The sequence below is a fragment of the Anabrus simplex genome, chromosome 9 (genome assembly GCF_040414725.1).
Source record: "Anabrus simplex isolate iqAnaSimp1 chromosome 9, ASM4041472v1, whole genome shotgun sequence".
Taxonomy (NCBI): Eukaryota; Metazoa; Arthropoda; class Insecta; order Orthoptera; family Tettigoniidae; genus Anabrus; species Anabrus simplex.
In genome coordinates this window covers 106,013,229-106,026,234 of record NC_090273.1, presented here as the reverse complement: position 1 = coordinate 106,026,234, position 13,006 = coordinate 106,013,229, and the positions used below count along the sequence as shown (strand labels likewise).

Here is a 13,006-nt window from a genome sequence, read left to right as displayed (position 1 = left end):
TTCTACATAATTACTGAATTTACATTAAGTGGGAATAAGAATGAATTTAAATAACATAAGGCAAAAACGAAGCGCTTACCTTTGGCGGCTGATGACCCATTGCGGGACGGACACAAAACGCGTCCGCCCGCTATAGTGATCCAAATTCAAAGACGCAGACAAAGTGACTCACACCCGCGAGGAGCCACAAATAAATGACCAATAGCAACACTCCGGTTTGCCACATTCACCAATAAAAACACTTGTACTTTTGACCAATGACAATGATGTTCTAAAATTATGCTTTCTGCAGAATTTGCATCTTCACGGATATTACAAAACGACAGGAAGGGCCACTTACACGTGGCATACCCTGCCTCACAAGTCATGTATAAAAATTCCAAATCCCTTTCTATAATTTACAGAAAAATACAATTTAAATCAGGAAATGTAAATACCCAGGTCTCTTTGAACATAAACCTTCTTCATAGTCCATTTCTTCATATGCCTAAATGTGTAATAATTTTTTAAATAAGAAAGCTTCATACAATCATTTACTTTACATAAACACTTCAGTTCTTTAAATGTTTTTGTTTATCCAAAATGATGACAAGATAAAATTTACATAACATTACATACATAATAAGGACTTCTGTTGCTTCACTGATTTCTGCTCACCAACGGCCACAGAAACTATTTGCAATACACATACCAAACTCGGTAGGAATAAAGTCCAGATTATTGGCTACAAGATCTGCATGATTCACCATAGCTGAAAGGCAGGATTTATCAGTGGAATGTTCCCAAATGTGTCGATGTGAAGAGAAGCATATCAAGAGAGATATTAGGCGTACCAACGGACGTGCTTCGTGCAGCTGAGTAGCAAGCTGTCCTGTACTTTCAGACTGTCCTCGACACAGATGAATACCATTTCTAGCGAACTTTGTAATGTGTTGGACACTATGTTCACAGAAACCAGGGACATCGTATGAAATGGCAATGCATTAAAAGTGTTTCATTGGATTGCTTATTCATTGTTTCTGTTCCCTATGCCCTTGGCAATGTTCGTTTTAAGTTGCCTGTTTATGCAGTCGCTCACTTTCCACATAGAGACAGTAAAGTAGGGAAATTTTAATTGTAACCACCCAATATACAATGATGCAACATTTATATGGACCATTATATATTTGAGTCATAAATATGGTGCGTAAATTCAAACAGTGACAAAAACAGTTACCAGCATAAATGGGTTAATATTAATTTACTTTGCTCCTTGATAGGAAATGATAATCTATTTTATATTGTCATTTTATCATTGTCATTTATCACCGAGTATGCACACCTCAATATCCTCTATGCGACACCCTTGGTAGAGTTTGGTGATATCCCTGTGAGCCAGAACATACACTTTAGAAACCACTGGTCTAAAGAATGATTTAGCTTATAAACTTGATGTTTTAATTTTCCCCAGAGATAATAATCAGACATTTAAATCAGGGAATCATGGGAACCATTAGTTATTGCTGATAATTTTAATTTTAAAATTTCATGAACTGCCTGCAGTGAATCATTAGTTGTATGAGCAAAGTTCTGCTGTAGAAACAAAGAACTGACATTTTCTCTCAATTAAATCAGCAAAAAAATACAGTTACAAGGTGTTTTACACTATTAATTGTTTCCTCTCAAAAAAATTAGGTTTTTGTCACACCTACCTGTGCAACACACTTCTTTTTTCTGATCACGAAGAGATTCCTTATGGAGATTTTTCAGCACTCCAAGTTCAACAATTTTGCAAATTAACATATCTACATAAGAGGAACTATGCCTGATCAAAACATACAATGAGATAAAGATCAATTTCTTTGCCATACAGTTGATCCAAAATGCATTCACAACCACGTACAGAATCACCTGTTTAACATTTGTGCACCAAAGTAAATTTATTGGACTTCAACCCACATAACGTTGTAGCCCATCCTACAGAACAATATGAAATTTCTGTTTGCTGAGAAAGATCACCAAGAGACTTGCTGAAGAATTTTCCATGCCAGAGTGCCTTGTGATCAAGACCTTATTCTGTGAGCATTATTCATCATCTTCTTTGCATCTCATCTGAGCACTTCTCACTGTTGTGATATTTATTAACTAATGTATTAATCGCATTTCAACTTAGAACTAAAACACCTGGCAATTTTTCTGCATATAATCACCTGACAGCACAAGCAGAGTTCTTATGGTCATAGAGATCATAAATGAACACTTTGTTGTGGAAAGGAAAAACTTGGCCTACTATTTGTCTTTTGTGTTTTTAGTAGACAAAATTTTAGGATTAGATATGTCTTGTTTTGTGGGTTTTATCTGCCACATGCTTTAAATCATCATCATCATCATCATCATCATCATCATCATCATCATTATTATTATTATTATTATTATTATTATTATTATTATTATTATTATTATTATTATTATTATTATTATCATTATGTTTTGGTTAATTTTGTTTTAGTGACCAGTTTGTACTTAGAGAGGATGGTTATGGTCAGATTGTAGGTCGCACCAAGGATATGATAATCCGAGGTGGAGAAAATATTTTCCCAAAGGAGATTGAAGAGTATCTGCAGACTCATCCAGCTATCGCAGAAGTTCAGGTAAGAATAGTTCTTTTTTTCCACTTGTTAAATCGAGATGGATAAGAAAGATATGCTGTAGAAGGGAAAGCAACTCACATGAGGAAAGACATGAAAGAGACACACATAAAATATTAGAATCTATACATATTCTACATTTTGCCTTATCCACGACAGTACTGAGTAACAAGCAGCAGGTAAGTTAGGAAAAGGCTGGTTGAACAGAATATGTGCAGTTTATTGGCAGAATACTACCTTGATGAGAAGACCTTGATGAGAGCCTGCTGGCGGGAGCATACAACTTCTAGGGTGAAGAAGTGACATTCCATTGTAGGTGTAAGCTGTTGAAATGTATAAAGGTTGTTGAGATGAAACACAGACAAATCTGTCAACACTGCCAGTAGTTGATGTGGCAGCCAAAATGTGGCAGCACTACATGACATGGTGTTTGTTGTAACAGCACAGAATTTGGTCAATCTGAGTCTCATGTCTGCTGGGTGCAAAAGGAGGTGATTCAGCAAGTGAAATCATTGGTCGAATGCACGTCGTATATGGTGTAAAGCTCCGAGTTCAAGTTGTGTGCCAGGTTAAAAGGTGGGTGGGAATGCACAAAGAACCTTCCGCTACCTGGATGTGTGCCTGTACTGATGCAGGGAAAGATTACTGCTGTGGACATGATATTGAAGGATTACCACTGTATCACCACCAAAACATGAGAGCTGTCAACGGCTATCAGCCTCAGTGGACTCATATGCAGCATCGTGTGCAGAGAACTGGGGTATCGGAAATTACGTTCCAAATATCTCGGCACCTCACTGATGAACAAAAAGCTGTATAGGTGAGGATCTGCCTGGAACCTCACGGGCGATATCCCATGGATGGACATAATTTATTAGAGCAAATTGTAACAGGTCATAAAACCTGGTGCCACCATTTCGAGCCACCAACAAACGTAAAGAGTTAGGAATGGATACACAGTCCTGAGTATCTCCTGTGTTTTACCGTGTTCACATAGTAATCATAAATTTATGGATATAGAAAAAAGGACATGAAGGGTCCTGCACACAGTTCAAAGTTGTAAATATATGGATATTTTAGAAAGGTTGTTGATTTATTTGGTGCAGAATCAAAATAATAAATTGAATATAAACAAATTACCAAATGAGGAGAATTCATTATTTAAATTGACAAGTTCATACATTGGAAAGAAAGTAATAAATATAATTAAACAATGAAGGAATATTTTAGTCCACGTCCCCATTTTTTTAAAGAACTTTCCCAACCTTTTCTCCTCCCATCTTCATGTCCTTGCCATCCAGCAGTGGTTATGTCAACCCCCTTTTTCCTGCTTTCTTACCCCTTCCCCACCAATACAGGTAGACAGGATTGCATTTTTTTTTAAATTACAAGTCAGCTGTTTTTAAACGATTCTGGTTTGAAACGTAAACAAGAAGCAATGCAGTAAGTCTGTCGTTATATTTTTGTTTAGTCTTCTTTTCATTACTGAAAGTTGTGGAGCTGATTTGGTTTTTGGATTTATAGGGTACAGAAGGAGTGAATTGCAACAAACTGGCTCGCATGTTCTTTGAGGCAATATCACATTGGTTCATGACTCATGGTCGACTGTATGTATTTGATTTATGATTTGTAAACAAGCAACCATACAGAAAGTGTACTGTATTTGTTAATTTAATTTAAATCTTCAATTTTAATGTCTTCTTTTCAATTAATCCTGCAAATCTGAATTGAATTTTCTGTTTGTTTCATAGTGTACTGGAAAGTTTGACCACAGCCTGGCTCGCAAGTTGTTTTACTATTTTAAGATGCATTTCAGCACACAAGGAATAAAAATGGAGCAATACTAGAAATTTGAGTCTTAAGTTTCTGAAACACATATGGATTTTTTAAAGACATTATATAGGATGTTCAAAATATCTTAAGAAGGAAAGATCTTCTTATATAAAGATTTTATTTACAGTTGACAATTGAGGTTTTTAAAGTTGTAATACCATTAACTGGAATGATATGAGTTATCATCATATAATTCCCCATTATCCAGCTGTAGCCGGGTAGGAGCAAATATGGTTCCTCTCCACTTTCCTCGGTCTTTCCACCACTCCTCCTCCAACACTGTGTCCCAGTCCAGGTTTTTTTCTCTAATACTGCATTGGATTGGGTCCTTCCATCTCAATCATGGTTGTCCGTGGCCTCTCCATCCTTGCATTTGCATTTCCATCACCTTTTTTTTGGCATTCTTTCATCACTCATTTGCTTTATGTGCTGAAACGATCTTAATCTGTTCTTCTCTATTCTATCATTCATTTTTTCCACTCCAGTTTCTTCTCATCCGAGATATGAGTTGTAAGATGATGAATTATAACATTTCTTGTATTTTGATTTGTGATATTTGATATTATATTGGCAGTGTTGTATACAAGGAACTTGTTATACAGTAACACAACATAAAGTTTATTTCTTCAAGAGTTTTATACAGTATTTACAAGAAATAAAATGAAACTTGTCTTGAAGCTTGATTGAATGCACGCAGTTAATGCTGTTATTAAATGATAGACTGAAAGTCTGTGGCACAAATATATATTTACAGAGAGAGAGTACTATATACACATTTACACCTATCTTGAGGAGATAGTCTATTTCACTAGAAAATGTCCTTGGATAGTCGAAAACTATCTGTTGTGGGATAACAAGCGTAACTTGTAGAGAGAGAAGCGTTAGTATAATGCTAGTATTGGACTTAAGCTTGCAAGGAACTTGCATCAATATCTTAATTCGCAGAATGCTAAGATAGTCGTCGGAGCACTGGTGAGGACTTGGGAGTGTAGCAGAATGCTTGACTCGGGGCCCGACGTGGCTACGGGAATAAGGGAAGGTGAGGCAATGTCCGGAGGTGAGACCTCACAACCAGCAATCTATCCACCTGTTCAAGACACATTTTTAAGAGGAATGCCTCCGTGTTTGACTTGCGGTGTGGGCTGGCTGTTGGACACTGGGGTAGTCCTCGGTAAGGCGAGGAATGTTATTTATAAGTTTCATTTCCGTATTGATGGATATTACTTTACAGAAAAACAATATATATACAAATCTCCACCCTATCAATACAAATTTATTTTACATTAAGCAAGTAAATATAGTCAAATAGTCAAGACTGAAACAAAAAAACTAACATTATGGCTTAACAAATACTTGCTTAATGTAAAATAAATTTGTATTGATAGGGTGGAGATTTGTATATATATTGTTTTTCTGTAAAGGCGAGGAATGTCGCTCCTTATATAGCGCTTGGTTGACGTCACCGACGAGCATGTCAGGCACAGTGTAGTCCTCTCGTAGGCTCTGGAAACATCGGTGATGCGGCGGGTTGCGGAGCTTGTAGGCGTGGAGCTGAGCGCGGACGACACACACAACAGGTAGGATGTAATTTGATCAAGTCTGTGAAATATTTTGTGAAATCCTTGTTGCTGATCAAGAGAATGTAACGGTGTTCTCGAAATATGTACGACAGATTAATTATATACAATCAGCCATTTCAATCATTAAAATGATGTGGCCTCTTTAAGTCGTGGGTATAGGTAGGCCTTCAACAGTCTTCTCCAAGTAGAACGGTCTTGGGCAGATCTCATCCAAGTGGTACCAGCGATCTTCTTGATATCTTTGTCCCATCTGTCCGGTGGTCTTCCTCTAGGCCTTCGATGTTCTCTCGGACAAGGTGGACACATAACATCACCTGCTTTCTTCAGTGTAGTGATCATTAGATTAAAGTCAATATGGACCAAAATAGATGATAATGGTCAAAATAATAAAAGCATATGTACCCACTCTCTCATCTTATAAACCTAAAAACATATCCATGTTTCTATGGTTTTCTGTGTAGTGGAGAAATTTACATATACTTTTTTTGTCACATAAAACTGTATGCTTGTTTCCTAATTTCAGGTATTTGGTGTACCTGATAAGCGCATGGGGGAAGAAATATGTGCCTCTATTCGTCTGAGTGAAGGAAATGTGGTAACAGAAGATGATGTAAGAAGATACTGCAAAGGAAAGGTAAGAAACCTCCAGTTAATGAAAATATTCAAAATAGGCTTTTAGCTGTTAGATCATGTCCAGTACATATCATTCAAAGTTCTTGTATAATTCATGATTTTATGTGGCAAGTCAGCTTCCTCTCTTATCAGATAATTTATGGCTCAGAATAATAAACATATTTACTCTTTCCAGTAATTCAATATTTGAACAAATTTTGCTTACTATGGTTTCTCTCCCTTTAAAAGCCATAATGTTAGTTTTTTTGTTTCAGTATACTCATACTTTTAAAAATATGAAGGCAAAAGTTAAATTTAGAGGTGAATTATCAGAATCACTCACTATAAGAAATGTCCGACTCATTGGCTGAATGGTCAGTGTACTGGCCTTCGGTTCAGAGGGTCCCAGGTTTGATTCCCGGCCGGGTCGGGGATTTTAACCTTAATTGGTTAATTCCAATGGCTGGGTGTGTGTGGCGTATTCAACATTAGAAATCATCCTAGGTAGGGCCTTCATCTTCATCTTCACAGACATGCAGGTCGCCTAATAGGCCGTCTACTAGAAAAAGACGTGCACCAGGCCTTTCCGGAGGCCATACGCCATTATTATTACTATAAGAACTGGACTTTGACAAGGAGACAGACTTTCACCATTGTCATTTAATTGTGCATTGGAGAAGGTTATGCGTGAATGGAACAAGAAATGCCAACCAACTATCAAGATCGGTAGAAATATTAAACTCAACTGCCTTGCTTTTGCGGACGATTTAGCATTACTTGCAAATACAATAGAAGAGGCTAAATTTCAAATTGAACAACTAGAAATTATAGCTTAAAAAATGGGATTACAAATTTCATTTGAAAGAACAGAAATTATGCCAACTTTTAAAGTTGATTTATTGAACATTAAAAAAGAGATTAAAATTGTTCAGAAATTCAGATATCTTGTGGAAATAATAACATGGAACACAAATGAAAAAGAAGCAATAGAACACAGAACAACTAAATTTAAACAAGCACAAAGACTTACCTGGCCAACCTATTAAAAAAAAAATCTCTTTCGATAAACGCTAAGCTGAAACACTATAATTCTATAGTTAAACCAGAGGCAACGTATGCTAGTGAAACTTTATTCCAATTAAATGTAAAATCTACAACAGAGAAATTACAGAAAACTGAGAGAAGAATTCTTAGAACAATTATTAATAAAAAACACCAAGTTGATGGACAGTGGAGATTGTTGCTTAACACTTTGAAGACGATGTCACCCCATGTGGGGTGACGGACCCTCATACAAAATATAGTATGTCACCCCTTATGGGGTGACATGGCAGCGTGTCCAGGCCTTTCAACTTTAGGCTGTCGCACGAAACTAGCGCTACCATTCGCTGTTGTATTGCATTGCTTGTTCACGTAAGGTGTTCATAGAGTGCAGCGCAGTGCCCATTCCTTTCTCAGCACGCTGGGCATTGCGCAACAAACAGTGGAATTTCTCTGACATTTGTCACCCCATATGGGGTGACATACGCAACCATCAGAATTCAATTATTAATGGCAAGGAAAATAATGTGGATTGGAGTCTATTATTGCTTTTTTCTTACATACTAGTTGAGATTTAGCACTCAGATGAAATTGTAAACTGGGGCTACGTGTGAATAAAAAAAATGTTTCTGCAAACTTGGGAATGTTCCCCAGTAATTGTCACTGGCTGATGATTTGGTTGAATCATTGCCCGATGCAGCACCGGAATCTTTGCTAGTGTCCTCACTACACAAACTATTGTTGAATTCTGACTCGGAAAAGGTGGCATCACATTGCAAATCCTAAATGTCAACATCTCTTGATTCAACACTCGAGCCCTTTTCAGGTTGTTCTTCTATCTCTCTATCGGTAATCATGGCTTACTCAACACAGAAACACATAACATGAATTAATTTCTTGTCACAAAACTGTAAATTACAAGGAACCCTTTGAAAGGCGCCTAAATCAACAGCTCACAGTACAGAGCACAGTGTTCCACAACAACAAAGGTATAAAGGCCGTCACCCCTGTAGGGGTGACATGCGCTTTCTCTGTTGCATAGTCAACCTAATAACCATATGTCACCCCGATGGGGGGACACAAAAATAGTAACTTTGAACATAAAATATGTCTTTGATTATCATCTACGAATGAAATTACGAACATCCGTAACCCACAACAACCTGAAAAATGTATACGGCATTTCAGCAGTTTACCGCAGAAAAAGCAAATGTACACGTCGACGCTAAAGTGCTAACAACATTGTCTATCGTGAATGTGAATCAATAATATCTACAATGCGTAAAAGAAGAATTTCCTTTTTCTGTCACATATCAAGATTACCAGACACCAGGATATTGAAACAACTATTCGATGACTTTTTGAAGAACAATAATAATTGGTTCAAAGAAGTTCCGAATGATTTGGAAGAATTGGGTATAACTCGGCAACAAATCAAAGAGAGAAAAGAGAAGAGGATTTTGAAGAACAAAAGCATAAGTCTCAAACTAAAAACAGTTGAACGGAAACAATATACTGTATCGGACACACAAAGGGCTTCCAGGTCGGAGAGGATGAGAAAGTTCTGGGAGAAGAAAAAAAAGAAATTAACTCAAATGTATTGATTTCAGTGCTCCAATGTGGGCATAAAATATGTAAATAATAAATAAATAATACTCATATTATACTTGGTTGCAGTTTTATACAAATTGTGGACTAATCACTGCAGGTCATGTTCTGTATGGGCAGTTAATGCAACAACAGATATTCAGTACAGAGAAAAATGTAGCCAAAAGGATACTGGTGGGGAACGAAGTCACAGTCAAGGGAGTAATTTGCATGTGAGGGGGATCAGCCTTGCTTGTGCCAGAGTTCTAACTGCACCTATTGTTATTATACCACAAACATTTGGATAGAGATCACTGTAGAATTGACTGATATTGGAGACAAAGGATCAGAACTGTTCACTTGGGATTTATGCTCTACCCTCTCTGTCTTCAAGAAAAAATTACAAAATAACTTAACATCTGAAATAAACTTTTAATTTCTTTATGAAATATATTAAGTGTTACCACTTACAATTTTTAGCAAATGACTCATTTACAACACATTTCAGAGCCAGAGTCTCGGGAAATGCATTGTGAAATAAGTCATTTAATGAAAATTATGACCGAGCAAGTGGGTGTGAGGTTTAGGTCACATAGCTATCAGCTTGCATTCGGACGATAATGGGTTTGAACCCCACTGTCGGCAGCCCTAAAGATGGTTTTATGTGGTTTCCCATTTTCACACCAGGCGAATGCTGGGGCTGTACTTTAATTAAGGTCATGGTTGCTTCCTTTCCACTCCTAGCCCTTTAATTTCCCATCATCGCCATAAGACCTATCTGTGTCGGTGTGAAGTAGAGCAAATTGTACAAAAGAAAAAAAGTTATTACTGGTAACAATTTATATTACAGTATTTCATAAAGAGTTAATTCACAGTCATGGACAAGGCCTTCTTAAAAAAAAAAAACTGGTTATGTTTAAACCGCGATAACTTGCATATATTTTTGTAACGCCATCGCTCCCGTAGTAGATCTTATCTAAAATACTCTGATTGGAATTATTTGTGTTTAAGTGAGCTGAATAAATGTGTGGAGTGTCCCTAGATATACTATATGGAGCATCTAAATCAGAATTCCTGTCATCAACTGAATAATTACACTTGGTATATTTTTATAAACACGTCAATATACGTTTTTTCCGAAATAACTCTGTGACGCACGAGAGAAAACCGTCGCTCTATTACTGCTTGTTTTTGCCATCAAGAGCATACACAGAAGGGGATTTGGGGGGTTTATCCCCCCATGAAATGTCTGATTTATCATCCTTTCTCCTCTATTGGCAGTCCTGGAGCAAGTTGGGGATCCTATGTGTCACATACATTTTACCTGGCATTTGTTTTCTTCTCAAACTTTTTTTTTTTTTTTTCTGCCTTCTCGACTGTTTAAAAACAAGGCAAACACAGCTGAGCCAACATTAGACATGATCAGTGAGAACAGGACCGCTAAATTTGAGAAGGTCAGGCCGTTCAAGAGGGCAACTATTTAATAAATTTGAACTTCATTGGCGGTTTGGACTATGTGACACATACATTTTACCCGGCACTTGTTTTCTTCTCAAACATAGTTTCTCAAGTTTTCGCTGCCCTCTTAACTGTTTGTGATGGTGACTCAATGAAGACAGACTGTCATTTTAAATTTTAGCACAGTGAATTCTTCCTCGTTTTTTAACTGTAACACACTGCATGTTTTAGACTAAGAGGCCCAGAACCTCGTCATAATCCCTTATTGTTTTAATTCCGTCATGTCTCATTTGTTTTCATTCTTTTCTTCATTAAGTTTTAACACATTTTTAGCATCATTTATGTAAAAAACTTTAACCTTTTTTCACTGAAGATGGCTCAAACGAGTTGAAACATGTATGGCTATTATTACTCCATCTAATGATGGAGATGTGTCTGAATTGCATAGGAGGACATATTAAATTTGCTTTGTAAAGTGAAAACCATCAATACAGAATGATTCTAATATCTTGTAACTGAGCAACTTGAAAAATGTGTCTTACAAGTTGATTCTATCTGTTCCAGATTGCTCATTTTAAGATTCCAAAGTACATTTGGTTTGTAACTGATTTTCCCAAGACAGTTTCTGGGAAAATACAGAAGTTAAAGCTACAGGAGATGTTCCTTAGTAACAAAACTTCAAAAATCAAGAGCTTATGACTTCAGGCAAGTACCATAAATATTATGATAAAAACTCTTGCATTTTTTGAAAGTATCCAGAAAGTATTTTCCACTCACAACTACTGTTGCTGAAGCATTCGGATCATAACTTTGTTCATATATGATAAGTTTCTCCCTTAATTAGTTATCCACAAACAATAATTTTGAGACAAAGAGTTTAATGAGTTTGTGCAACACGTTTTCTGAGTATTTATCCTGTTCAAATTAATAAAGTTGCCTTTTATCATCAAATGTGCTCTGTTGTCCATTTCTTGAATATGAGGAATATAAAACAAGCAGACATCGAGCATCAACTATGCGAGATGTATGAAGGAAATCTGGATGATTCAACACAAGGTACATGGGTTAGAAACTACTATGAAGAATTTTTAAATTTGTATACACATTGAGATGCAAAGTGATCAGCAATGATTTGGACCATGAAGAAGAGGAGAAAACATGCATAAAGAGACAATGGATAATTTTGACATTGTCTCTATCCCTAAATTTCCCATATGTTTCACAGCTACAACTTTCTGTACAGCAGGGATACACAATTTAGTGACCTATTTTGAAAAGAATCTTGTTAACTGTGAAAACTATGTAGGAAAGGGGTTCAAGCCATAAAGAATCTAACACAATAAAATAATTTTATAATATATACTGGTACATCCAATGTACACTCTATGATTGAAATTATCTGGACACCTCCTTGAAACTGTCCTCTAAGTATTCCTTGGATATACTGCCCATTAGTGGGTATGAGGTGGCCAACCTTTGGCCTTTATTACACCTCAAACTCTGCAAGGGAGACTATTGGCTAAATGTCAGAACCTTTCCGAGGGAATGGCAGACTGTAGCAAGTGTAATTAATGATGTGGGTCGTCGGGGTCTGGAACAAAATCACTATTCTAGTTCATTCTAGAAATGTTCTATAGGAATGAGGCCAGGGCTCCGGGCTGGCTAGTTCATTTCCAGATCTTTACTGTCCCCAAACAGACCCCGCTTTATGGCAGGGAGCATTATCATGCTGAAACACATCTCCGAACTGCTCTTCTACCCTAGACAATACCAAACTGGTCAAAATGACTCTATATAATTCCATAAGAGGACCAAGTTCCTTCCATGAGAAGTACTCCTCACACCCACCCCACTTCTGCATTGTGGGCATTGTTCAGGTTGGCATGTATTGTCCACCTAGGCATTCGCCACAACCAAATCCTCCCATCTTACTGACACTTGGTATAGCATGATTCATCATTCCAAATCATGCGTCTCCAGTTGTCAACAGACCAGTGGCAATGCTCTTTGCACTACTGAACACAGCGTTTGGCGTTCACCAGCGAAAGTGCAGAATATCAGTATTCACATCTTCTGGCACACAGGTAGAGTGCTAACTTTGCTAAGTGGCTTTGTGGAATTCACAAGTGATAGTATCACATATTGTCATGCAATTTTCTCATACCACTGTCTTCAATTCACAGTCAGTAACACATGTCACCTACCTGTTCGTGGTTTTGTTGTGGTTGTGTAATCCCTTTTCTACATCATAACCATGCCCCCAATAGG

The 13,006-nt window shown here is 37.1% G+C and overlaps 1 protein-coding gene across 1 annotated transcript in view; it reads left to right on the top strand.

Moving 5' to 3' along the window:
* LOC137502164 (medium-chain acyl-CoA ligase ACSF2, mitochondrial-like) overlaps positions 1 to 11,437 on the top strand; it is a 47,004-nt gene extending 35,567 nt beyond the window's left edge. The window contains exons 11-13 of the mRNA XM_068229165.1: positions 2,489 to 2,630; positions 6,564 to 6,674; positions 11,303 to 11,437. Coding sequence (XP_068085266.1) covers positions 2,489 to 2,630; positions 6,564 to 6,674; positions 11,303 to 11,437 — 388 coding nt within the window. The remainder of the gene's footprint in view (positions 1 to 2,488; positions 2,631 to 6,563; positions 6,675 to 11,302) is intronic.
* Positions 11,438 to 13,006: the final 1,569 nt, after the last annotated feature.